At 39.7% G+C, this 25,428-nt stretch overlaps 1 protein-coding gene and 1 long non-coding RNA gene across 2 annotated transcripts; one reads left to right on the top strand and one right to left on the bottom strand.

The window, feature by feature from the left end:
* Positions 1–201: 201 nt before the first annotated feature.
* Positions 202–841, top strand: LOC143724240 (uncharacterized). Its single transcript, XR_013197292.1, has 3 exons — positions 202–318; positions 396–551; positions 655–841. It is a non-coding gene; the product is annotated as an uncharacterized LOC143724240 (long non-coding RNA).
* On the bottom strand, positions 835–24,338 carry trim105 (tripartite motif containing 105). The gene is made up of 8 exons (XM_077217218.1): positions 23,993–24,338; positions 21,851–22,170; positions 14,308–14,403; positions 14,068–14,220; positions 11,625–11,705; positions 10,462–10,481; positions 9,258–9,364; positions 835–2,170 (listed from the first exon to the last, which is right to left on the bottom strand). The coding sequence occupies exons 2-8, from the start codon at positions 22,121–22,123 to the stop codon at positions 1,614–1,616; spliced, it is 1,287 nt and encodes a 428-aa protein (XP_077073333.1). The 5' UTR covers positions 22,124–22,170; positions 23,993–24,338; the 3' UTR covers positions 835–1,613.
* Positions 24,339–25,428: the final 1,090 nt, after the last annotated feature.

Raw genomic sequence — 25,428 nt, 5'->3', positions numbered from 1 at the left:
AATGTCGAGAGGCTGTACCTGTAAACATGCAACATCTATCTGAGCGGGAAAAATAATCAACTGTACATCTGTATTATCCATGTGGATGAAAATATCAGCACAACTTTAGAAAGGAAAGCTGAGCGCTGGAATGTTAATAGGCTGTTTAAATCATGGCTGTTCAGTGTGTTTAAAGGCAACTGGGGGGGGGGGGGGGGGGGGGGGGGTTGAGCATGAATCTGGTTTCCAGCAGCCCAAACCTCAGTCCCAGGACAGCGATAATGTAGTGTGAGGGCCGCCGGACTCTTGCTCTGTGTGTGTGTGTGTGTGTGTGTGTGTGTGTGTGTGTGTGTGTGTGTGTGTGTGTGTGTGTGTGTGTGTGTGTGTGTGTGTGTGACACACCTCACCCCTAACAGGAGGCAGGAGGAAGAGAATGTTGAGGCACTTTTCCTGCTCCGACAGATAATGCCCCATCCTTGCTGTTTTCTGCATCCGGGATGGGATAACCCAAACAGGACTTTATGAACCAACTTCAACCCTCCCAAATTAATTACGAGATCATGTAATTGCAGGTGAATGATGCGTTGTGGCATGCATATTTCATGTTGTGCAAGTGATATGCATTTATATCAAGGTGTTTGTGTGACAGAACAGGGTGCTTGTTTTGCATTGCAGAGGAAGGAAGAGTTCGACGTACATCAGAAATAAACATCTCATCTTCCTGTCCTGTCACACTGATGGACAGAAGCAGCCACTGCAGCGACTACAGAGAGAAACGCTGAGTGCTGATGGAGCAGGAATCACAGGCGGCCTCAGTTCCTCAGGGATGAACGGGGAAACCACTGGACAACTCACTGGGAAGAGCAAAGTATTTTAATTTGTTTCCATGCAATATCTATAATTACTTTCTGTACATTTCTATAAAGGCGACGATGAAAAGAATATTGTGCAGTATGAATGTCACAGAAAGCTGTTGTAAATATATATATTTTTTAATAAAATGCTGGACTGATTTACATCATGTACAGTATTTATTTACCATTTCTTCAGCATTTCTTATTCACATAAATAAATACAAATTAACTAAAAAATTAGCTAAGGAATTTTGTCTGTATAAAATGAAATAATAAAGCACTTTCTTACCAGACAGGCTAAATAATTTTGTCTTTAAAGTAAAGTAAAATAAAATAAAGCACTTTCTTACCAGACAGGCTAAATAATTTTGTCTTTAAAGTAAAGTAAAATAAAATAAAGCACTTTCTTACCAGACAGGCTAAAGAATTGTGTCTGCATTTGTGAGACGTTAGCCTCATTTGATTCTATAAATAAAAAATAAAGGTTCTTTAAAATGAAATTCTAAAACAGTAAATAAAAATCAAAAGCTAAAAAAAAGTTCAGATTATGTTTCTTTTATTAATCAACATGTAAAATCAGACCTCACACACACACACACACACACACACACACACACACAAAGATTCAGAATTGTCTGTGGTTCCTTTTGTCTGTTTGATGAGCATAAAATGAACTCCCCTCGTAATGATTGATTAGCGTCGTCATGAGATGCATCAAAAGTGCTGATAAATGTAAAATATGGAAAACCTTTAAAAATGAGAGGCTCATTACAGCCTGTTTTACATCTTCCCCAGGAACGGGGAGTGCAGGATGCGTATGGCTTGGGCTTTGTGCCCGCGCTCACTGAGACACGTGCTGAAAAAGGGGAAGGCTTTTCCTCTGGGCCCGCTGGAGAAGGAGTACAGCAGTGCCATGCTCTCCGCATTATAAAAAGACACTTTCCTTTCCTCACAGTCCAGGAACACCCCGATCCTGCTGGGAGATGTGGTGACGGCGAGCGGGGTCCAGGGTTGAGTACCGGCCGAGAACTGGTTCCCACTCCGCAACCGCAGGGTCCAGTACCCGTTCTCGGGACACAGCCTGACCCGGGCCCGGCGGTTCACCGACTCCAGGGACACTCCCAGGTCCCATTTAGGACTGTTCCTCACATCCACCTCCCAGTAATGGCTACCCGACTGGAAGCCCTCGGTGGCGAGGATGTTGACACACTGGAGGAAGCGCTTGGCATCACATGTGTGACTGATCATCGTGTCGCTCTCGATCACTTGGGTTTTGTCCCTGGAAAGCTGTAGACTGGGATGAGCTGTGTCCTCATCGAATATCAGTGGTGCTGGGCCTGGGAACAAAACACACACTGGCATAAACAGGATTGATTTTGAAACATAGAGGGCTTTATTTTAATGATCTAAGCACTTGGTCTGAAGTTCACTTAGTGCGTCCGAATCCACTTTTGCTAGTTTAACGACGGGACAAATGGTCGGCACTCCCGGTGCATGGTCTAAAAGGGTCGTCTGTACTCTCTTGATGAGTAATGTGTGTGTTTTGTCTCTATTCTCTTAATGAGTAATGTGTGTGTTTTGTCTCTATTCTCTTAATGAGAAATGGGTGTGTTTTGGACGTAACGTGCAATACACCAATCAGAGTCTCGTCTCCCATTCCCTTTAAAAGCCAGTTGCACTCGCGCCATTACGGATTTGCTATTTACATGACGGAATTTGCAAGTGGAAAAACACTGAGTGTGTGAGTGAGGTTAAAGCAGCACTATGCAGGATTTCCGTTTTTGTCAAACAGTGACCCCTAGAGTCGCTGTGGAGTACTTGTATTTAACGTTACTGTCGTAAATATCTGCAAATACGGCCTCTGCACTTTATAATTATAAAGTAGCTTACCGCGTTAGGCGTACATCGCGAGAGCTGATATCACGCGATACTTCCTGACGCTGAGGCCGGTGGTCCACTGAGACGGCGACCATTCAACCCGAAAAGAGTCATATAACCATTTCAATAACTCCAAAGCTGTTCAGTTAAGATAAAAAAACTGCATAGTGCCGCTTTAAAGCGTAGACCATCCACGGGACAAGCCGGAATCCACCATATCACAATATTAATCTTTTACATTGGAATCCTTTTATTTTAATTATTTGGCATGTTTGTGTTACGTCCCTGTGTGTGTATAAGCAGAGTGTGTGTGTAATAAGCAGAGTGTACATGCATTGTGGACCCGTCTTTAGGCGCACATTACTAACGCGCTCTTTAAATAACAAAAAATATATATTGCGCCATTGACTTTAGAGCAGGGTTCAGTTGGTCAATGGCTCAGTCTATTTCAGTTCCTCAAAATACCAACCCGCCAACAATGCGCCTGAACACATACCTCGCTTTCAGGCCAGCAGCCCATGGGCCACAGATGCATTTGCCTTTTAAACCACGTAGCGCAGGACGTGAAAATGAAAACTGCGTTGGGCTGAAACTAGCAAAACACCCATGCGTCACCCTGGCGCTGCATTGCGCCGCATGTGCGATAGGGCCCTTAGTGTGGCGAATCAAATTCTTATTCAGAAATGTCAGAAAGGGATTTTGATGACATTCAGATCTGTCAATGGTTCTTGATTGGCTACGTTCTTCTGCTCGTGCGAGAAAACGATGTTTCCGGCGAGTTGTGAACTCAACTTGTTGAACGCAACACAAAACACACGGCACGAACAGTGTCGTCCAAATTGCGAACAAAATAATCCAAACAAAAGGTATCTTTTCCATGTTAATCAGTGTTTTTGTCCTAACAGCTCACTGATAATCTCAGTCACTTGTATGGCTATGACAATAAAACTTTAAAAGCCATAATGAAAGCAACAATACATCATTTACCTCAGATCTTAAAATTACTAAATCCCCCTGCGGTGAAAATCCAGCTTTTAATGTTGTTTATATGTCTATGTGGTGTTTTTAATATGCTTTAAGACAAACCATGTGTAAATTCATAAGTCGACAGCATTGCTGAGTATTTTCTCCTTAAAACGGCAGTGAACCAAAGACAAACCAAAGCAAAGTCTCAAACTCGCCCCTGTTTCCTGCAGTCACAAACATGTGACCAATCACGTCACGAGAGGGGCAGGCTTTCGCATATCATTAACAGCGAACTAGCAGTTATACCAGTATATTTTTCTGTTGATATGAAAAATCGTGTACGTCTAGCAATATAGCAGGTGAATTATGTACATGATGTAGTATATGATGAACAATATGCCTTTCTCCACTGACGTTCTGAGATGTTCAAAGTGTTTCTGATGATTGTTAGAAGGCAGCTAACTCTGAGATGGAGAAGGGGAACTTGTGTGACATAAACAACACATTATAAGCTGTTTGATAAGCAAAAGCAAAAGGCTATATCATATCAGGATCATATCAATTACTGTTATGTGTCTGATGTCGTAGAGAGCGATACGTAAAACGCATCACCATTCTGATACACGGACTTGTAGACGAGCCTGTATATGTCACGGGTGTGTGTGGGTTGAAGAAGACGATGGTCGACAGGTTCCAATTCAAACATAGATTTATTGCATTTCCAGGATCAGTTTAAGGCAGACACAAAGCATACACACAAAGGTGACGTATGAAGGTCCGACAAGACCGACAAGGAATGACTGGACAGAGGAAACTAAATACACAAACCAATGAACACTAATGATGTGCAAACAGGTGAGACAGATGATGACGAGGAAATGAGGGAGTGAGATCAGGTGTGGAGACAAGAGAGATTCTGGGAGGTGTAGTGCAAACAAGACAGAACAGTGCAGACGAAGACTGTGAAATAACGCCCCCCTCAAATAGGCACGACCTCGCGCCGTATAACATCAATAGGGGTGGGCGCCCTGGAGGCTGACGAGGGCGTGGCCTATAGGAGTCCAACGCCTCCAGGGCGTAGCAGGATGTGCCGGCGGACAGGATGGAGAAGACCCCTCGGGCGTCCAGGGCGGAGCTGTTGGCGCCTCGGACGTCCAGGCGAAGCTGTCGGACCCTCGGGCGTCCAGGGCGGAGCTGTCGGACCCTCGGGCGTCCAGGGTGGTGAAGACCCCTCGGGTGGCCATGGCGGAGGAGATCCTTATGGTGGCCATGGCGGCGAGGACCCTTCGGGCGGCCATGGCGGTGAGGACCCTTCGGGCGGCCATGGCGGTGAGGACCCTTCTGGTGGCCATGGGCCCTTGGGCGCCCACGGCGAGGGTCTTTGCCCCCCCCCCCAAAAAATGAATGGGGAGAGTGACTGGGTCAGGACAATGTTCAGGACTGGACGGAACCAGCGGTGAACAGGTCTCTGGGCTGGACGGCGCCAGTGGTGAAAGGGTCTCTGGGCTGCACGGCGTCAGCGGCGAGGGTTCTGGGCTGCACGGCGTCAGCGGCGAGGGTTCTGGGCTGCACGGAGTCAGCGGCGAGGGCTCTGGGCTGCACGGGACCAGCCTGGAAGAAGGCTCTGTGCTGGACGGGACCAGCGGGGAAGAAGGCTCTGTGCTGGACGGGACCAGCGGTGAAGGCTCTGTGCTGGACGGGACCAGCGGTGAAGGCTCTGTGCTGGACGGGACCAGCGGTGAAGGCTCTGTGCTGGACGGGACCAGCGGTGAAGGCTCTGTGCTGGACGGGACCAGCGGTGAAGGCTCTGTGCTGGACGGGACCAGCGGTGAAGGCTCTGTGCTGGACGGGACCAGCGGTGAAGGCTCTGTGCTGGACGGGACCAGCGGTGAAGGCTCTGTGCTGGACGGGACCAGCGGTGAAGGCTCTGTGCTGGACGGGACCAGCGGTGAAGGCTCTGTGCTGGACGGGACCAGCGGTGAAGGCTCTGTGCTGGACGGGACCAGCGGTGAAGGCTCTGTGCTGGACGGGACCAGCGGTGAAGGCTCTGTGCTGGACGGGACCAGCGGTGAAGGCTCTGTGCTGGACGGGACCAGCGGTGAAGGCTCTGTGCTGGACGGGACCAGCGGTGAAGGCTCTGTGCTGGACGGGACCAGCGGTGAAGGCTCTGTGCTGGACGGGACCAGCGGTGAAGGCTCTGTGCTGGACGGGACCAGCGGTGAAGGCTCTGTGCTGGACGGGACCAGCGGTGAAGGCTCTGTGCTGGACGGGACCAGCGGTGAAGGCTCTGTGCTGGACGGGACCAGCGGTGAAGGCTCTGTGCTGGACGGGACCAGCGGTGAAGGCTCTGTGCTGGACGGGACCAGCGGTGAAGGCTCTGTGCTGGACGGGACCAGCGGTGAAGGCTCTGTGCTGGACGGGACCAGCGGTGAAGGCTCTGTGCTGGACGGGACCAGCGGTGAAGGCTCTGTGCTGGACGGGACCAGCGGTGAAGGCTCTGTGCTGGACGGGACCAGCGGTGAAGGCTCTGTGCTGGACGGGGCCAGCGGTGAAGGCTCTGTGCTGGACGGGACCAGCGGTGAAGGCTCTGTGCTGGACGGGACCAGCGGTGAAGGCTCTGTGCTGGACGGGACCAGCGGTGAAGGCTCTGTGCTGGACGGGACCAGCGGTGAAGGCTCTGTGCTGGACGGGACCAGCGGTGAAGGCTCTGTGCTGGACGGGACCAGCGGTGAAGGCTCTGTGCTGGACGGGACCAGCGGTGAAGGCTCTGTGCTGGACGGGACCAGCGGTGAAGGCTCTGTGCTGGACGGGACCAGCGGTGAAGGCTCTGTGCTGGACGGGACCAGCGGCGAAGAGGGCCTCGGCTCTGGCTGGACGTGGCTGACGTGAAGCTCTGGCTGGACGTGGCTGACGTGAAGCTCTGGCTGGACGTGGCTGACGTGAAGCTCTGGCTGGACGTGGCTGACGTGAAGCTCTGGCTGGACGTGGCTGACGTGAAGCTCTGATGGTGACATGGCGTGCCACGGGATGAAGCTGTCCAGACATCTAGAGAGGGCCTCTCTCCAATCCAGACCAGCGATGTCTGGGAGTTCCCGTGGATCTACCTCCTGGGCCCCAAGCCGGTAACAAGCCTTTATCACTTCGTCGCTCAGAGAGGAAGAAGCAACTAGGGGAACGAACCCCCATGTGTATTGGAACAGATCGCGGCTCTCCATCGCCAAAGCCGTGATCTGTCCAACAAACTCCCAGCTCATCTTGTTTGTTTGGTCGGTCTTTCTGTCACGGGTGTGTGTGGGTTGAAGAAGACGATGGTCGACAGGTTCCAATTCAAACATAGGTTTATTCCATTTCCAGGATCAGTTTAAGGCAGACACAAAGCATACACACAAAGGTGACGTATGAACAAAGACCGACAAGGAATGACTGGACAGAGGAAACTAAATACACAAACCAATGAACACTAATGATGTGCAAACAGGTGAGACAGATGATGACGAGGAAATGAGGGAGTGAGATCAGGTGTGGAGACGAGGGATTCTGGGAGGTGTAGTGCAAACAAGACAGAACAGTGCAGACGAAGACTGTGACGGTATAATTCACTCTTTCTCTTCTGAATCAGTTTCTGGATCAAACATATATGGCTGAATTAAACCAGTATTGTAGCGTTTACTACAGTTGAGCGAGTGGATCAGGTAATCCGAGCTGCGGTGAGTGAGTGGAGGCGGGGCTCATTTGCATATTCATGTCGCTGCATATACTAAATGAGGCAAGGGTGTCGAGTTACATTCAAGATATTTTAAGTCATGAAGAATTTTTTTCAAGGAAAAAACGTTTAAATATTTAATTTTGGTGATCAAAGATGAGTTTTAAGGGATACAATTATTGACTACAGGAGGACTTTAAAATACTAAGTGTATTCCATGACAAAGATTGTATTAGTCACTGAGTATGTACTTTGAACAATGATAAAGTGGTTGAATTTTTATGCACTTGATTATGTACTAGATTTACTGTTGCTTTTAGACGGTCTAACCGCACACACACTCGATGAACTGGCTGTAGTGTTTCTTCACTTATTCACTGAACCACAAGTCATTACATTAGTCATCATGCACATGCAACTTTCTATTGCTAGTCATATTATTGACAAGACAACCATGAATATTTTAGCGTAATTTAGAGATTCAAAAAACAGTCTATTTTAAATACTTTTACAACTTTTAAGAGTACACTAGCATATAATTAGCCTCACAGATATTGACTAAAAGCCTGAAAACCAATTTTCTTTTCATGAAATGAACCAGAATCATAGTGGAATCTGTGTCCAGGTCCATTAATACCTAGACAATGGACACCTCATCGGGCATTAACCCGCTTATACCATGGTCACTTGCCAAATAACACATTTTCAAAACATTAGTTTATATTTTAATTAGTTTTACAATCGAAATCTAAAGTTTTTACAAACAATAACTTGGATTCCCGTGTTACGCCTGACGGTTTATTTAGCAACCGGAGATATTTATAGTTCGCTCAGTGGTGTTATCTCCTTGTGTCATTTCTCCGTTTTATCTACAGCAGCATCCCAGTCATCAAAGTTGTCAAATTCTCCAAAAAGGTTAAAAGAAATAACGAAGTCGCTCATTGTTGTATTAGTAGGCTGTGTATAACGGCTAACTAGATGTTTGTTTTGATACAATAAATTGTAAACGGATACTTTGACTGCCTGTTGCTATGGTTACTCACAGCTGATGTAGCCAGCGCATTTATTTATTACTTTGCTTTACTGTTATTACTGAAACAGTCAGTTTCACCAGAACTCCTTTACTAGGTGTCCTCTATCACTTTTTAATGGACACCTGCAGCCAATCAGAATCGAGTATTCACCCAGACCATGGTATAAATATAGATATGTGCTATAAAGATATACTATGAAATATAACAGTAACTACAATATTAAAGTGTTTTTTATACTGATCAGTCAGTTTTAAAACTCTGAAGGTGATGATACACAGGGCAACTTTTTGAGCAATGTTGCAGGACAATCTTGCCGAGCGATTGTTGCTTGGGCACTTTCCCATTGAAAATGGGCAATACATTTCTATCTGGATAATGTAGATCGGTCGTGGGCCCTGAGTCTCATCTGGCTGCCCGTTGACGGCAACATTGCTCAAAAAGCTGCCCTGTGTATCATCACCTTCAGAGTTTTAAAACTTACAGATCAGTATAAAAAGCACCTTGACAGACCGGAAAACACACGGAAATCAGTGGAACAGTCAGTCAGACGACTGCAGGTTTTCAACATTTCCTGATAAGGGTGTAACCCAACATTTTTATGTAAACTAAAAAGCTGTGAAGGCTGCTGAAGCGAGTCACTGAATCCTTTGCTGCTCATACATTTAATGTACTGTCACTATATGGCAGTAACACCATCTGTTACAGCGGGTAATAACTACCTCAGGCTATTGCTCTATTTCTCAGGTTCACTTTTCTAATACAACAAATATCACGTAAGTCACTCCTAATTAAATGCATAATGTGTCGTGGTTAAAGTGGCAAAGTGTAACAGACACAAATTACCTGGATTCAGATGATGAAACATTTTTCGCCACATAGTGTATTGAAGAGGAGCGATGCGTTTGCTTCTGAAAGTATTCAGGTTAATATTCAGCTCTTGCAGAGGTGATCTGGAGTCAGCAGGGGTTTCATAATAAAGACAAGACTAGTTAAAATCTTAAAAACACAGAAGTCAGTCAGCTTTGTGAAGCGTTGAGCATTGTAACCAATCACAGGCATGTCTGTTGCGAGTGTGAACGCAGGGACCAATCAGAGGTGTTTGAGTTAGACAGATTTCTCTCAATTGAGAGCAACAATCAGGCTTCAGAAGTAAAATCTCCATTCGTTTTCCCCATAGGGAAACATGATTTTTAACAATAACTTATTCACCTTTAATGTCAGCCCTACTGGGTTGTTTAATCGATGTTATTTGCTTTTGTTGAAGTTGTCAACCTGCATTATTTCATATTATTTAAAAAAAACAGCAGAATTTGTGGTGGAAAAACTACATTTCCCATGATGCCGTACAGAAAATTCCACCAATAAGAGAGTCGCAACAAGTGAAATGCACCAAAAGAGCTCTTAAGCGCCACCCACTCCCATGATGCACTGCGAATGATATAATCAAGTCGATCTCTATGCTCTCAAAATTTTTGTAACAAACCTAAAATATATATTGTTTTTATATATATATCTAATCAACATTTGTAAATGAGTAGTTTTATATTTCTCGATCGTTTTTTAATTTGATTATTCTGTTCGCAATGATTCATTTGACGTTAAGTTCACAGTCTTGTACCTTTGCATTTTTGTCTGATTTTCAAATACTTTTTTGCACAAAATCAAAGTTTGTAATGTTATGGTTCACCTGGTTGGTTTGGCTCATGGCATATAACGCTTTAACAAAGACTTTTTTTTAAAAATCCCTATGGGAGAAATGAATGGAAAAAATACTTCTGGAACCATCGCCGAAACTAACGCACTATATACCATTCAAAACACCAGAGAGTTTAATTAAAATTATCATTATGATTATTTATAATTAACTCCCTTAATTTCATATGTTTTATTTTAAATAGTTTCCCCTATAACATTGGTAACAGTGAAAGTTTACTAGTATTGGCAGCCACTTCTTGCATTATCAAACTGAATTAGAGATTATACAAGGAACATGATTAGGTTTATAAACAGTGGTAAAAATACAAAGCCGTTTTTAATTGCTACTCACCCAGAATGCAGTTCTGGAAGCTGTGGAGGAAGGAAACAGAATACAACAGGTTATTCAGCTGAACACACTACAGAAGCTAACCATCTGTCTGATAATTAACAGCACATGCTCAAAATCATTTTTCTACAGTTCTGCTGCTGTGTGAAATATACATGAGACTCTTCACTATAATAACTCATTCTGACGACCAGCACTCTGGTTCCTCGTGTAAATATTACATTAATCTTACAAATATCAGTTCTTTGACAGATGGATACCCGAGTGAAAAAAAAGTATACTTTGAATATTTGAAATTTATTCCCTTTTTCAATAGTACATTGCAAATATACTAACACATTTTTTTACTATCTTTAAATATATCATGCTTTTACCTATTTTCACAATACAACTTTTAACAGACTTTAAAATATTTGTAATTTAGTATATTTTCTAAAAAAAATGTGCACTTTATTAAAAATATATTTTAGGGAAAAAATGTACTGTGTGCTGGAAATGATCATTGTAAATGCATTGAAAGTATACTTTCAAAATACACTACGGTATACAATAGTATTTTGTGCAAAGTATAGCTAAGTAATATTTGTTTATTAATGTACATTTGTTATTGAAGACAAAGTGTGCAATCTGTAGTATTTGGAATAAGCCAAAGGTATTAATGAGCATATACTTTTTACTCAAATATAATACACTTATGGTATATTGCTTGTATGTTTCACGAAGACACTCGCAATGAATTTGTAATGTACTTAATGTAACACAAATAAAGTAGACTTTAATATCACTAATCAAGCATGTCATCAGTCCCTACACAGGATATACTTAAATATACTTGAAGTTGTTCCAATTTATTACACAAAACCTACACTAAATACACTTAAAGTTATGCTTTACTACAATTTAATTACAACTAAAATATACTTAGTACAAAATTAGCACACTTCAAGTTACCTAATCATTAACACACTTGAAGTATACTACATGAGTCTGGCTGAAAGTATACTTGGCATGTTTATTTTCACCAGGGCATCACTCTGAGTGCAGCTACACTTCACCAATAACTCATTCTGACGACCAGCACTGGTTCCTCGTGTAAATAAGGCATTAATCTTCTAAATATGAGTTGTTAGACAGCTGGATCTGCTGGAAAGCATCAGTATAATCACCTCTACGAGCACTGATTGGTCTGTGCAGCTGGCGGCGTGTCGAAGCGTGTGAATGTCCTGCTCCAGGTCTCGGACGGACACCTGTGTGGTGAGCAATACAGTAACAGTATGTTGAGTTGAGTTGAGTTTATTTGACATAAAAAGTAGCAATACAGTAACAATTAATGTAGCAAAACTTCTTTGTCAAGGATAACACAATAAAGTTGCATTAACTTATTTTCCATTGTGGTCCTTTTTTTAAGACAAAAGTAAAAAAAATAAACATATATCCATGTCTATTAATACATTAACTAATGTTAACTAATTATGCGTTATTGTAAAGTAGCCTATAACCAAATTTTTTTTTTTTTTATGATTATAATGTATTTACATGCATGGCATGTAACCATTCAAAAAGAGAACCATAAAGCCATCCTTAAAAATATTTTGGTTTGCAGTAACAGCATAAAAAAAATAATAAAAAGGGTCGGTAGGTAGGTCTATTTTTTTTTTTCAAGATTCAATGTAAAAAAAAAAGAACAATTTTGGACACGGTGATTACCTAGGTATGAATTTAAACAATTTAGCAAATTGTGATGTCACTGACTGTGTCTTCAAACCGTGCTTTCGGGCGCACCATTGCAAACCTCATTCTGATGCAGGTTATATAGACCACAAATAATTTGACAAACAGGAGTGCAACATTCAGGGATTGAAATGAACACCCTCCAAACCGCCAAATAAAGGTAAAAATTAACTTTGGCGGGTAACGCTGTCTAATCACGAGCCAATTTGGCATGTTTCTATGTTTACTCACTTTGCTGGGGAAGTTCGTTTAAGACAAATCTGCGCGGATTTAGTGCAAATACGCAACTCGTGAGTCCTCATGATATATTAAATACAGCGTATTGCGCAGAATCTGCGCATTTCTGGCTTACTTGAACACACACGTCACTAAGCAAATAACGGCGCGCTTGTTTACTTGCATTGAAGTAATAGCGAATATTAAAAAGCATTTGGTTTTAGGGTCAAATTGTAGCACGTCCTCAATAGTTTGAGTTTCCTCCACCAACATTTGAGTGGTTTCCTTCAGGTCAGTCGACAGGATCACCGTTAGACAGGGGAGAAGGGAGGGGGAAAGATCTGGGCACAGTTTTTCCAGAACTTCGTGCCAAGTTAAAGCGGTGTCGAGATGTTTTTATGCATTTTTTAGATGTATTATGGTACCCGAACCCGTATGACTTTGAACGGTGACCGCGTTAGGCAAGCCGTTTTAGCTTTTATTCATTTCCAGGATATGAATTCATGATATCAACAATTCAATTTTCACTAGTTAAAATTATAGTTATTGATATCAGGAATTAGATTTATACTAGTAACAATGGCATTTTGATATCAAGAATTCAATTGTCAATAGTTGAAATGTCTATTCTTGATATCAACAATTGAATTGCTACTAGTAACAATGTTCATTTTTGATATCAATAATTCCATTTTCACTAGTGACAATGTTAATTTCTGATATCATGAATGTGATTGTTACTAGTAAGAAAACCATTTTAGATATCTGAAATAATATTGATATCAGAAATACATTTTCAGATATCAAAAATGAAAATTTTTACTAGTAGCAATTAAATTGTTGATATCAAAGATAGACATTTCAACTAGTGACAATTGAATTCTTGATATCAGGAATTCACATTCTTACTAGTAACAATGTAATTATTGATATCAAAAATTATATTTCTACTAGTAAGAAATCAATTGTTGATATCAACAATTGATTTTGAATGGCAGCTATGGAGACATTTCACTAGTGAAAATACAATTACAGATATCAAGAATTCAAAACAATTGAATTGTTGATATCAAGAATTCATATCCTGGAAATGAATAAAAGTTAAAACGGCTTGCCACAGTACCGCGAACATTTTATCTACTGCAGCCACAGCCATCATTACCAAACGCAAACAGTGAATGAAGCGAAGCGAACGTACAAGCCATAGTGGGACATAGATGACGATGACGCCACATGTTTTTATTTAAAAGAAAGAACGTAGCCTACATTTGTATGTAGGCAAAAGCAATTTATATTCACATTACTTACTAAAATATAATTAATATTATTTTATTGAATTTGTATTAGTTTTTTGAAGAGTAAAAAAAAAAACGCAAGTTTACAACCGGCAAGTCGGTCGGACTAAAATAAAAAAAATTGGGTCGTTCCTAAATTGACAGGGTCGGTTGGGTTACGGCAAACAAGCATATTTTGAAGGATGGCCTAAACATATGTTGTTAAGTTATAGAAATGTTGACTTAAAGTCTCAGGAGTTGGCTTCTTAAGGTAAATATTTTATATCACAGGGCTTCAGCTGACAGATGTTTGGGAAGCCCTGACGTTTTGCGATTGAAAAACAATCTCTTCACTCTTCTACTAAACCCAGCATTGTCGGTTATTGACCTGTAGGGCCTCCAGATGTTCCTCCAGGCCCTTCAGCATCTGCTCCATCTCCTGCTGTAACTCCTCCATCATGGCCTCCTCCTCCAGCCGCAGGAAGTGATGTAGGGCCTGGAAGTCACTGTGCACTCGCCCCTGCAGCTCCACTCCCGCTGTCTAAACGCAAGAAAAGAAGAGTTGTGTGATTCCCAGTTTGCAGGAAGCGTCTCTTCGTGATCTTTCTCGTTTTAAAGATGGACCCACTCTTATTTTCTCCATCTGGTCTGTGTCTGCACGCATCATGGAGACGTAGGCCTCTCTCAGGGAGCACTGCGACTCTAGACGCTCCTTTAATTGCTTCTAGAAAAGAGACGAAAATCAAAACAGTCGTTTGGTGAGCATTTACACAGAGCATTCACTGAAAATGGCAAGAAAACTGCATTATCTGATCTATCTGGGAGTCGCTATCAACTATAGAGAGCAAAAGTCGGGTTCCGGAAGTAAAATCCCCATTCATTTTCTCCATAAGGAAACGATGTTAACGATAATTTATACAACTATGAGCTACGAGCTTGTTAATTGATGGCATTTACTGCTTTTAAAGCTGTCAGTCTGCATTATTTCAGCTTAGTTTTAAAATCATCGTGTTTAACAGTAGGATTCCTGGTGAAAAAGTACATTTCCCATGATGCTGTACAGAAAATTCCACCAATCAGAGAGTTGAAAAGAACTCTTTAGCTCCGCCCACTCCCACAAAGTACCACCCGCTCTCAAAATATTTAAATATGTATACATATACATTTTTTTTTTAAATAAATTAACAAGAACTGTACTTTTCATAAATAATGTTTCTGAAAATCATGCTTACCTTTTTACTATTTTATCCTACAGTAGTTCATCCATGTGTAATAGGATGAACCAGAATGATTTCTGAAGGATCATGTGACACTGAAGGCTGGAGTAATGATTCAGCTTTGATCACAGGAATAAATTACAATTTAAAATATATTCAAATAGAAAATGGTTCTTTTAAATTGTAATAATATTTAAAAAATATCACGTTTTTTTTTATCAAATAAATGCAGCCTTGGTGAGCATAATGACTTAAAAACACGATCGATCCCAAACTTTTGAACGTCAGTGTATATCTATTCCCACTGATATGAATGGATTGGATTATATCTCTCTCTCTCACACACACACACACACACACACACACACACAAAGAGAAAGCGATAGCACAAATAACTGCCATGCTCCATGTAAATATTAATCTTTCTTGTTTTTTCCTATGAAAATGACAGAGCTCCTTTGGAATAATAATAATAGTATATATATATACAGGTCCTTCTCAAAAAATTAGCATATTGTGATAAAGTTCATTATTTTCCATAATGTAATGATAAAAATTAAACTTTCATATATTTTAGATTCATTGCACACCAACTGAAATATTTCAGGTCTTTTATTGTATTAATACTGATGATTTTGGCATACAGCTCATGAAAACCCAAAATTCCTATCTCAAAAAATTATCATATCATGAAAAGGGTCTCTAAACGAGCTATTAACCTAATCATCTGAATCAACTAATTAACTCTAAACACCTGCAAAAGATTCCTGAGGCTTTTAAAAACTCCCAGCCTGTTTCATTACTCAAAACCGCAATCATGGGTAAGACTGCCGACCTGACTGCTGTCCAGAAGGCCATCATTGACACCCTCAAGCAAGAGGGTAAGACACAGAAAGAAATTTCTGCACAAATAGGCTGTTCCCAGAGTGCTGTATCAAGGCACCTCAGTGGGAAGTCTGTGGGAAGGAAAAAGTGTGGCAAAAAACGCTGCACAACGAGAAGAGGTGACCGGACCCTGAGGAAGATTGTGGAGAAGGACCGATTCCAGACCTTGGGGGACCTGCGGAAGCAGTGGACTGAGTCTGGAGTAGAAACATCCAGAGCCAACATGCACAGGCGTGTGCAGGAAATGGGCTACAGGTGCCGCATTCCCCAGGTCAAGACACTTTTGAACCAGAAACAGCGGCAGAAGCGCCTGACCTGGGCTACAGAGAAGCAGCACTGGACTGTTGCTCAGTTTTGTATGTCATTCGGAAATCAAGGTGCCAGAGTCTGGAGGAAGACTGGGGAGAAGGAAATGCCAAAATGCCTGAAGTACAGTGTCAAGTACCCACAGTCAGTGATGGTCTGGGGTGCCATGTCAGCCGCTGGTGTTAGTGCACTGTGTTTTATCAAGGGCAGGTTCAATGCAGCTAGCTATCAGGAGATTTTGGAGCACTTCATGCTTCCATCTGCTGAAAAGCTTTATGGAGATGAAGATTTCATTTTTCAGCACGACCAGGCACCTGCTCACAGTGCCAAAACCACTGGTAAATGGTTTACTGACCATGGTATTACTGTGCTCAATTGGCCTGCCAACTCTCCTGACCTGAACCCCATAGAGAATCTGTGGGATATTGTGAAGAGAAAGTTGAGAGACGCAAGACCCAACACTCTGGATGAGCTTAAGGCCGCTATCGAAGCATCCTGGGCCTCCATAACACCTCAGCAGTGCCACAGGCTGATTGCCTCCATGCCACGCCGCATTGAAGCAGTCATTTCTGCAAAAGGATTCCCGACCAAGTATTGAGTGCATAACTGAACATAATTATTTGAAGGTTGACTTTTTTGTATTAAAAACACTTATTTTATTGGTCGGATGAAATATGCTAATTTTTTGAGATAGGAATTTTGGGTTTTCATGAGCTGTATGCCAAAATCATCAGTATTAATACAATAAAAGACCTGAAATATTTCAGTTGGTGTGCAATGAATCTAAAATATATGAAAGTTTAATTTTTATCATTACATTATGGAAAATAATGAACTTTATCACAATATGCTAATTTTTTGAGAAGGATCTGTCTATATATAATCTATATTTTAGCCTTTTCGCTGGCACTCACATATCACTATATCCATGTTTTTTATATTCAGCAAATCAGTTTGAGTGAACACAGACATTGTGATCAATATTAATTAGCCCAGCGGCATATCAGATCTGTCATAAAAAATGCTTGATTGACTGATGTTTCTTAAAAGTTCTGATTTGAAATATGCGTTTATATAGCAACAAAATCTGCCGATTTAACTAAAAAATGTTTTGGACAATCCCAATCATATTACCATGGTGTGATAAGGTTACGCTTTATTATGAAATGGACTATTATAATTCAACACAATGGTAACGCTTTACAATAAGGTTCATTAGTTAACATTAGTTTATGTATTATTAACTAACAATAATCACTACATTTGTGGAAACATTATTTTACAGTGTCCTTGTTATTATGTTACATGTACTTACCATAGTAATAGCAGTAAATTATGCATAATTACATCCTAATCAAAGGTTGTATTTGTTAACATTAGTTAATGCACTGTAAACTAACATGAACAAACAATGAACGGCTGTATATTTATTAATGAAGATGTGGTTACACTTTATTTTAAGGTGTCATCACCACAGTGCAATTATAATTTAAGTACAGAGTAATTAATAACATGTTCTTTACTTTAGGGTTAGGGCAGGATTTATTTATTTATTTATTTGAACATGTAAAAAAATAAATAATAATAAATAAATAAATAAATAAATCCTGCCCTAACCCTAAAGTAAAGAACATGTTATTAATTACTCTGTACTTAAATTATAATTGCACTGTGGTGATGACACCTTAAAATAAAGTGTAACCACATCTTCATTAATAAATATACAGCCGTTCATTGTTTGTTCATGTTAGTTTACAGTGCATTAACTAATGTTAACAAATACAACCTTTGATTTTAATAATGTATTAATAAATGTTGAAATTAATATTAACTAAGATTAAAAATGCTGAAGTAGTATTGTTTATTCTTAGTTCATGTTAACTAAGGTAGTTGACTAATGTTAACTAATGAACTTATTGTAAAGTGTTACCAACACAATTATAGGAAGTCTTTGGCTATTGAGCAATATCAGATAATACACAGGTCATTTATGGTGTGTTGGAAATTCACTAGTCACGTAACATGACTACTTTAAGTCTTGTGCTTAACAGTATGAAAAAAAAAAACAATCATAAGCTTTATATCTCAAAAATGCGGAAGGACATTTTCAAGAAATGTTTATGGAAATACAGAACTTGTCATTTAATGCTGACATGATGTAGGACACAGTGAAAGACGGTCACGACTTTGCCTTGTCCTGACTGGGGCTGGGCAAAAAACATGATTTTTCGATCAATCGTTTTTTAAATGTGGTCGATTCAAAATCGATTTTTTCCATATTTATTCATCTATCGCCCAAAAGCCAGTATTAGTTTTCCTCCACTGTTCATAGGCTTCCATGTCACAGCGAATGCTGTGAGACTTTATGTGTGTTTTATCTTGAACATAAAATAACCTGATCCTGCTTGATCAAGGATCAAGGATTGACTGTTCTGACTAGCCCAATTTTCAGCATCAAAATCCTGTCTATTCATTGTATGCATTTGAAATATAGAGTTGCGTTCTGTTTTAATGTACCCAAGTGTACCTAAAATAAAAAGAGTTTAATATACAGGTTTGCCATACAGAAATGTAATATACGTCAATATATGTAAATTACATATATAATGTCAGTGCCCATGTATGTCTGCTGCCTATATGAGAATATATGCAAAATTCATATATATATATATAACACATAGACATATATGAAACATATATTTCAAAATATAGCAAAAATGGCCGTTTTCATGTTAGTGCCATATATTTTCCCGTATATGCAAATAAATGTTAAATATATGTAAGACGCATAAATGCATATATGCATATATGTACTTAGTTCAATGCATCAGTATCACATGCATGTATGTTTACATACATTTATTAAATATGTGGGAAACAAATATGTATGTCACATATTTATACTTAATGTTGTCCATATATTCGAGAAACCAATACTATACTGTAATATATTCAGATATATGGTATCATATATGGATGAACTCAAATATTTTCTTCACATGTTTGGACACATAAATGTTCATATATGTTGCAGGCATGCATTGTGTTCTCAGATATGTCAAATATATGTATAGATATATGTCATGCTATTTAAAATATAAGTACATATATGGCCATATATTACATTTGTGTGGCTCTTAATTTCTTTTGATTAATTAACCACTTCTAAACTTATGTTCACTGTTCTTTTTTATAAATATGTGACCCTTGATCACAAACGAGTCACAAGTAGCACGGGTATATTTGTGGCAATAGCCAACAATACATTATATGGGTCAAAATTATAAATTTCTCTTTTATGCCAAAAATCATTAGGATATTAAGTAAAGATCATGCTCCATGAAGATATTTAGTGAATCTCCAACCGTAAATATATAAAACATTTATTTTTGTGAGTGAATGCAGGACAATCGTGAACATAAATGCACAACTTTAAAGGCGATTTTCTCAATGTTTAGATTTTTTTGCACCCTCAGATTCCAGATTTTCATATAGTTGTATCTCAGCCAAATATTGTTATTCTCCAAACCATACATCAATGGAAAGCTTATTTATTCAACTTTCAAATTATGTATAAATCTCAATTTCGAAAAAATTAACCAATGTGACTGGTTTTGTGGTTCAGGGTCACATATAGGATTTGTATTAAATCTATGTTCATCGAGTCGAATCGAGAATCGAAAATCGAATTTAGAATCGAAATCGGAAATCGAATTTTTAATCGAAATCGAAAATCGAATTTAGAATCGAAATCGAAAATCGAATTTTTAATCGGAATCGAAAATCGAATCGTGATTCGAAATCAAAAATTGAATTTAAAATTGAAATCAAAAATCAAATCGAAAATCGAACTGAGAACTTGCGCAACGAAATCGAATCGAAATTGGAACATCTTAATCGATACCCAGCCCTATAGTCCATTCATTTTAAGCCAAAATGGGGGTCAACCTTGAACAAACTGCAACAGAAGCAAACTCAACTGATTTTGTATCCTCAATATGTCCTGAGTCAGGGGAAAAAAAACTTGAAGAATATATGGAATATATAACATAACCCCATCTCTGCAATAATAATTAATAAAGGCTGGTTTCTACAGTACTTCTTCCTGTCTCTATGTATTAATGTTCATGGGTAGCCTAAGTGTGTTCCATTCAGACCTTAACATTACTACAGTCTTTTACTGTTATATGTCAACTAGGGATGGCGAAAACTAAACATTTTCTTGACCGACCACCGAGCCTCATTAGCCGGTTGCAACCGGTTAACCGATTAGTTTAAAATATCCAACGCTATTTGAAAAACAGCCATTTCGAGCCGCGCCTGCAATTTCGCAACTCTGTCGCATCTCTCTCTGTCTCCCGCTCACACACACACACACACACACACACACTGCCCCGGCGCCGCGCGTCCACTCACGTCACTTTTTTAAAATCCCCTACTGTGCGAAACATGAGTCCTGCAAACGCGGTGCCGAGGAGCTTGTATGTAATCGGAGGACAAATGGCTCTTTAGTTTTGAAATGGTTTGGGTACAAGGTGATCACGTTGAAAATAAAGTCGTTAGTCTAGCGTTAGAAGCTCATTTGAAACATTGCAGCGGCTCATTTAAGAAAATGACAGCTCCGAAGAGACTCCGCTTAGTTTGAGGTAGTGCTAACAATAATAAAGAAAGATGATGATCATCATCACCTTATCTGTTACCACTGAAATGTAGATGTAATGTATTTCTACAGTATTACTACTGTATCTAAGCACTGTATCACACAAGTTGCAACTTACTGTGTCATTCTTTTTGGTGAAATGGTCCAACACACTAACGTTACGTTTCTTTGCACGCTTCATCCTGTCGTCTGCCCTGGCTCTAACCTCGAGTGTTTTAGCCTGTAGCCTTTACTTTTCACAAACCTTGTGAGTGCGCGAACCCAAACGCTGTGACCTCGCGCCAAATGTTTTTGTTGGTTTATTAAGTACAAACAGGCAAGTTATGAAAAATTGAGTGTGAGGGATTTGTTCACTTCACAGAAAATATCTTGGAATGAGATGGCTAACTGTAGTAGCGTTTAGTCCACTGTCTATAATAGCCTAATTTAGAGATCACTTTTTTTTTTTTTTAACCGACTACCGACAACTTTGATCAGTTAACGTTGAGACGGTCAACCATCGGTCAAACGGTCATCGGTTAGCATCCCTAATGTCAACAAGACTCAACAAGACATTTTCACCTGCTATACCCAATGTTTAGATCTGTTTGGGTATTTATGCAAATGAGCACATACGTAATTAGATTATGCACCGTTTGTCCATGTTAACAAACAATTTCAAAAAACTTGTAATACATTTTTTGTTTGTCTTGATGAAAGTAATCAACTCAGTAATTTTCATGGTGATATCTAAAGGTTACAATTTTTACCCTATTAACGTGAGAAAGAGAATGAATAGGCGTATGAATGGGCTATATTTGGGTCTTTTTCGAAACTTCCCCCTAATGGGATTCTTCGGGGCTTTCTTTCCTTACTCAGAACATATTGAGGATACAAAATCAGTTGAGTTTGCTTCTGTTGCAATTTGTTCAACCTTTTTTCATAAAATGACTGGACTACTAGTCGTGACTGTGAGAAGAAACTCGCCTCATAATAATGAAGGGCATTTTCAAGAAATGTTTATGGAAATACAGAACTTAACGCTTAACGCTGACATGGTGTAGGACATCACGAGTCCTTTGGTCACGAGTCTTGCCTTGTCCTGACTGTGAGAAGAAACTCACCTCCAGATGCTTGATGGATGCAGGCGTGGAGCCGGCCCTGACCTTCTCCACCACACCGGCCACTAAGTAGTTGGTCTGAAAGCTCCGGTTGGGGAACTCTTGCCGGCACTGAGGGCAGGACACCGGACCCCTGACGGTCTGCCAGTACGACACGATGCATCTCCTGCAGAAGTGGTGCATGCAGCCCAGCATCACGGGCTCTCTGAAGAGCTCGAAGCAGATGGCACACGTCAGGTCCTCTCGCAGGCTCGTCTTGCTCCTGCTGCACGCCATGAGGACGCAGATCTCCAGCTGTCTCTTTCACTTTCACTTCTGGCACACTTCATATGAGAACCAAAATGAACACTGATCACCAGGGGCCAGTTGCACAAACACAACCAATACGAGTTTGCTAAAGCAGCATAAAACCATTTAAAAATCATGGTAACACTTAACAATAAAGTTCATTAGTACTACATTAGTTAACTACATTAATTAGCATAAACTAATAATGAACAATACTTATACAGCATGTTCATTTTAACATTTACTAATACTTTATTAAAATCTTGTTAACGTTAGTTAATGCACTGTGAACTAACATGAATAAACAAAGAACAGCTGTATTTTTATTAACTGGCATTAACAACGATTAACAAATACAGTAACAAATGTATGCCTATTGCTCATTGTTAGTTCATGCTGGATAATGCATTGACTAAAGAACCTTACTGTAAAGTGTTACCAAAATCATAATATAGAATAGTGCTTTTGTGTTTAATATTCAAATACTGTGATTCAAATAATTCAATATGCGCTGCGGGTTTTCAGAGTGAAGCGCAACGCAATTTTCGAAATAAAACTTTATACCCTCGCTGTAGCATTTCTATCATAAAGAAATAGCTAAATATTTAAGATTAAGTGGACATTTGAAATAAATGTTGTTTGACCAATATTAAACAATGATTTGATCTGCTGTAAAGTGTAACAACAACAAACGCAAGGTTGTTGGCGCCCTTTGCAGGCAATTTGTTATAATACATTATGTCCGTAACTTGTATTTTAACAGTGTTGTTCTATAAAACCATATGATTACTTGCTCTTGAACCAATTATTGCCTCATTGTTACTGACTTTCAGTTGAATAAAATACTATTTTTCCACTCATGTATTTCGTCATTGAATATTTCTTAAAAATAGTGTTAAATATTGTGTCATCTCGTTTTCGTGAACTCAATATCTTGTATCGTCTGGTATCTTGAGGTAAGCATGTCGTCACACCCAGTAATCAGTTTTCGGGTTCATAGGCCAGTCTATGCTTAGGCAAAATGATTTTAAAAAGGCATGACCTGTCTTAAAGAAAATCAGATGACTTGAAAGACTAGTCTGAGCAGTTTATCAACTGGTCACTGTTTTCATTTTTACTACTCAGTATATGATATTAAATGAGATTATGGTGTCTCTTACAAAACAATTTTCAACATACCATAGTTCATTTCTAATTACTACAGTAAAAACATTATAAATGATTATGGGATCTGCATCATATACAGTTAAATGGCTCAGATAAACATCATGTGAGTACTGATAGGCCTATATAAAATAACATGATAATTTAGCCCTATGATTAAAAAAACACATTCATGTATGGTAAGTTAGTACTGCTACTTCCAAGTATGCATTACAATGACACTGAAAACATGTCCTGCAACCCATGGTTAATGATTGACGACAGTCGCAGGCAGCAAATACTTAATGTTAACACGTGTATACTGTAGTAACTAAGGTATTTAGGCAGAAACTATAAGATTAATAATGTGAATTTTTGTATGCTGTAAGTTAAACAGTTCAGTGCTTCCGAAATATAATGCATTCTTTGACGAACTGCATATGAGTAAGTTAGCCTTTTACAACAACTATAAACTTAAAAAGTAAACTTTTTAACAACACGATATGATAGTATATATTTTATTAAAGCAAATGCACAAACATACAGCACGTATCCTGTTGTTAAAGCTGCTGTTACGCGCTCTCGGTGTGTAAACAAAACATTAGCCTGCTGCGAGTTAGCTACACGGCTAAACCCAACTAACGTTACACGAAAATAAAGATGCAGATATGAAAAATATGTGCTGTTATCAAATAAATAAAAAGTATAACGTACCCTCTGTGCTTTGGTTTGGTTGTCCGTGCGGCCGCAGAGAGGAAATCAGTTCAGAAGTCTCTTGTGTGAGAAGTGCTTTCGGTTCACTTTCATTATGATTCAGACAGACGCGCAATTGGTTTAACACATGATGGAAACGAAATTAAAACTTTTAAGAAAGTATAGCCTACCTCATCTTGAAAAAAGTTTTTTTTTACTTATGTGGTCCTCAAGATAAGAGAAAATTAGGCAAAAGTTCAATGAAAGTTAAGAAATTGCAGGATGTTTCCTATCATTTTAAATGATCAGAATATGACAAAGGGTTCTAAAAATAGGCCTATAGCTTCTTATAAAAAAGTGTTCCTGTGGCTCAATTTAACCCAGGTCAGTGGGTAAATTGCACCATCTGGGAATAAACTGTATATGGATTAATCTGATTCAAACCCGTGTTTATCCATTGATCCATGATAATTTTCCATTTTAAAAACCAATTTAATAATCTAATTTCCTTTTACAAATAGTCATTTCTTTTCTTAAAGCCAACTGAAACAACATAAAACCAAATGAAGTTGTGATTTCAATATCTTTAATTGTTTGCATTTCTGAAACAATATGTTGAACACCAAAGTTGTAACCTTCCCAAAAACAAACTAAACAGAGAGTTTGTTAAGTAATGTTAAATAAAATCTGAATTAGAATGAATGAATAAATGTTACTGAAACGAATAAACATTTAGTCAAAAGGTTCTTGGCATGGTTTTCTGCAATGCCAAACATGTTAGGCCATTAGGGACTACAGGTGGAAAGATATATATGATAGAAATCTGGTGAAAAGCATCTTCTGGTTCTTATCAGAGAAGAATTTGGTGTAATTGTACATTGTTCTATCAAAACTAAAAAATATATATTTTATTTTTTTAAAATTATAAACTAAACCAGTTGCGTAATATTAAATTAAAATTATACCAGTTTTTACATCAGAGATTTAACTTAACTAGTGCCATATGGTGGAGTAAGTTAAAATGTTGGCTCAATTTACCCCAAAGCATTTAATAATAATAATAATAATAATAATACATTTAATTTGTTTAGCGCTTTTCTCAAACTCAAAGTCGCTTTACAGGGCAGGTGAATAAACAAGACAAGACAAACAAGACAAAAAACAAAACAAAAAGATTCAGGCACAGATGGAAATGGGAGGGGCATGGGGCGACAGAAAGGCAGAGGTAAAGAGATGGGTCTTGAGGCGGGACTGGAAGATGGTGAGGGACTCAGAGCTGCGGTTCTTATGGGGGAGCCTGGGAGCTGCCCTGGAAAAGGCTCTGTCCCCAAAACTGCAGAGCTTGGACTTGTGGCTGCAGAGGAGACCGGCTGAGGTGGATCTGAGGGACCGTGGGGGTTGGTAAGGGGAGAGGAGGTCAGTCAGGTAAGAGGGGGCCAGGTCGTGGATGGCTTTGT

Source organism: Siphateles boraxobius, unplaced genomic scaffold (genome assembly GCF_051911475.1).
Source record: "Siphateles boraxobius isolate OS27281-9 unplaced genomic scaffold, OSU_SipBor_1 70, whole genome shotgun sequence".
NCBI lineage: Eukaryota > Metazoa > Chordata > Actinopteri > Cypriniformes > Leuciscidae > Siphateles > Siphateles boraxobius.
The sequence above is the reverse complement of the archived record's forward strand: the minus strand, read 5'-3'. Positions and strand labels throughout refer to the sequence as shown.

Excerpts from the sequence above, each read along its gene's own strand:
- trim105 (XM_077217218.1), bottom strand. The coding sequence starts at position 22,123 with ATGGCGTGCAGCAGGAGCAAGACGAGCCTGCGAGAGGACCTGACGTGT. Across the intron at positions 9,365-10,461 it reads CTTCCAGAACTGCATTCTGG|ATCACCTCTGCAAGAGCTGA; the intron begins GTGAGTAGCAAT and ends TGCTGACTCCAG. Across the intron at positions 2,171-9,257 it reads GTTTCATCATCTGAATCCAG|GCCCAGCACCACTGATATTC; the intron begins GTAATTTGTGTC and ends TTTTGTTCCCAG.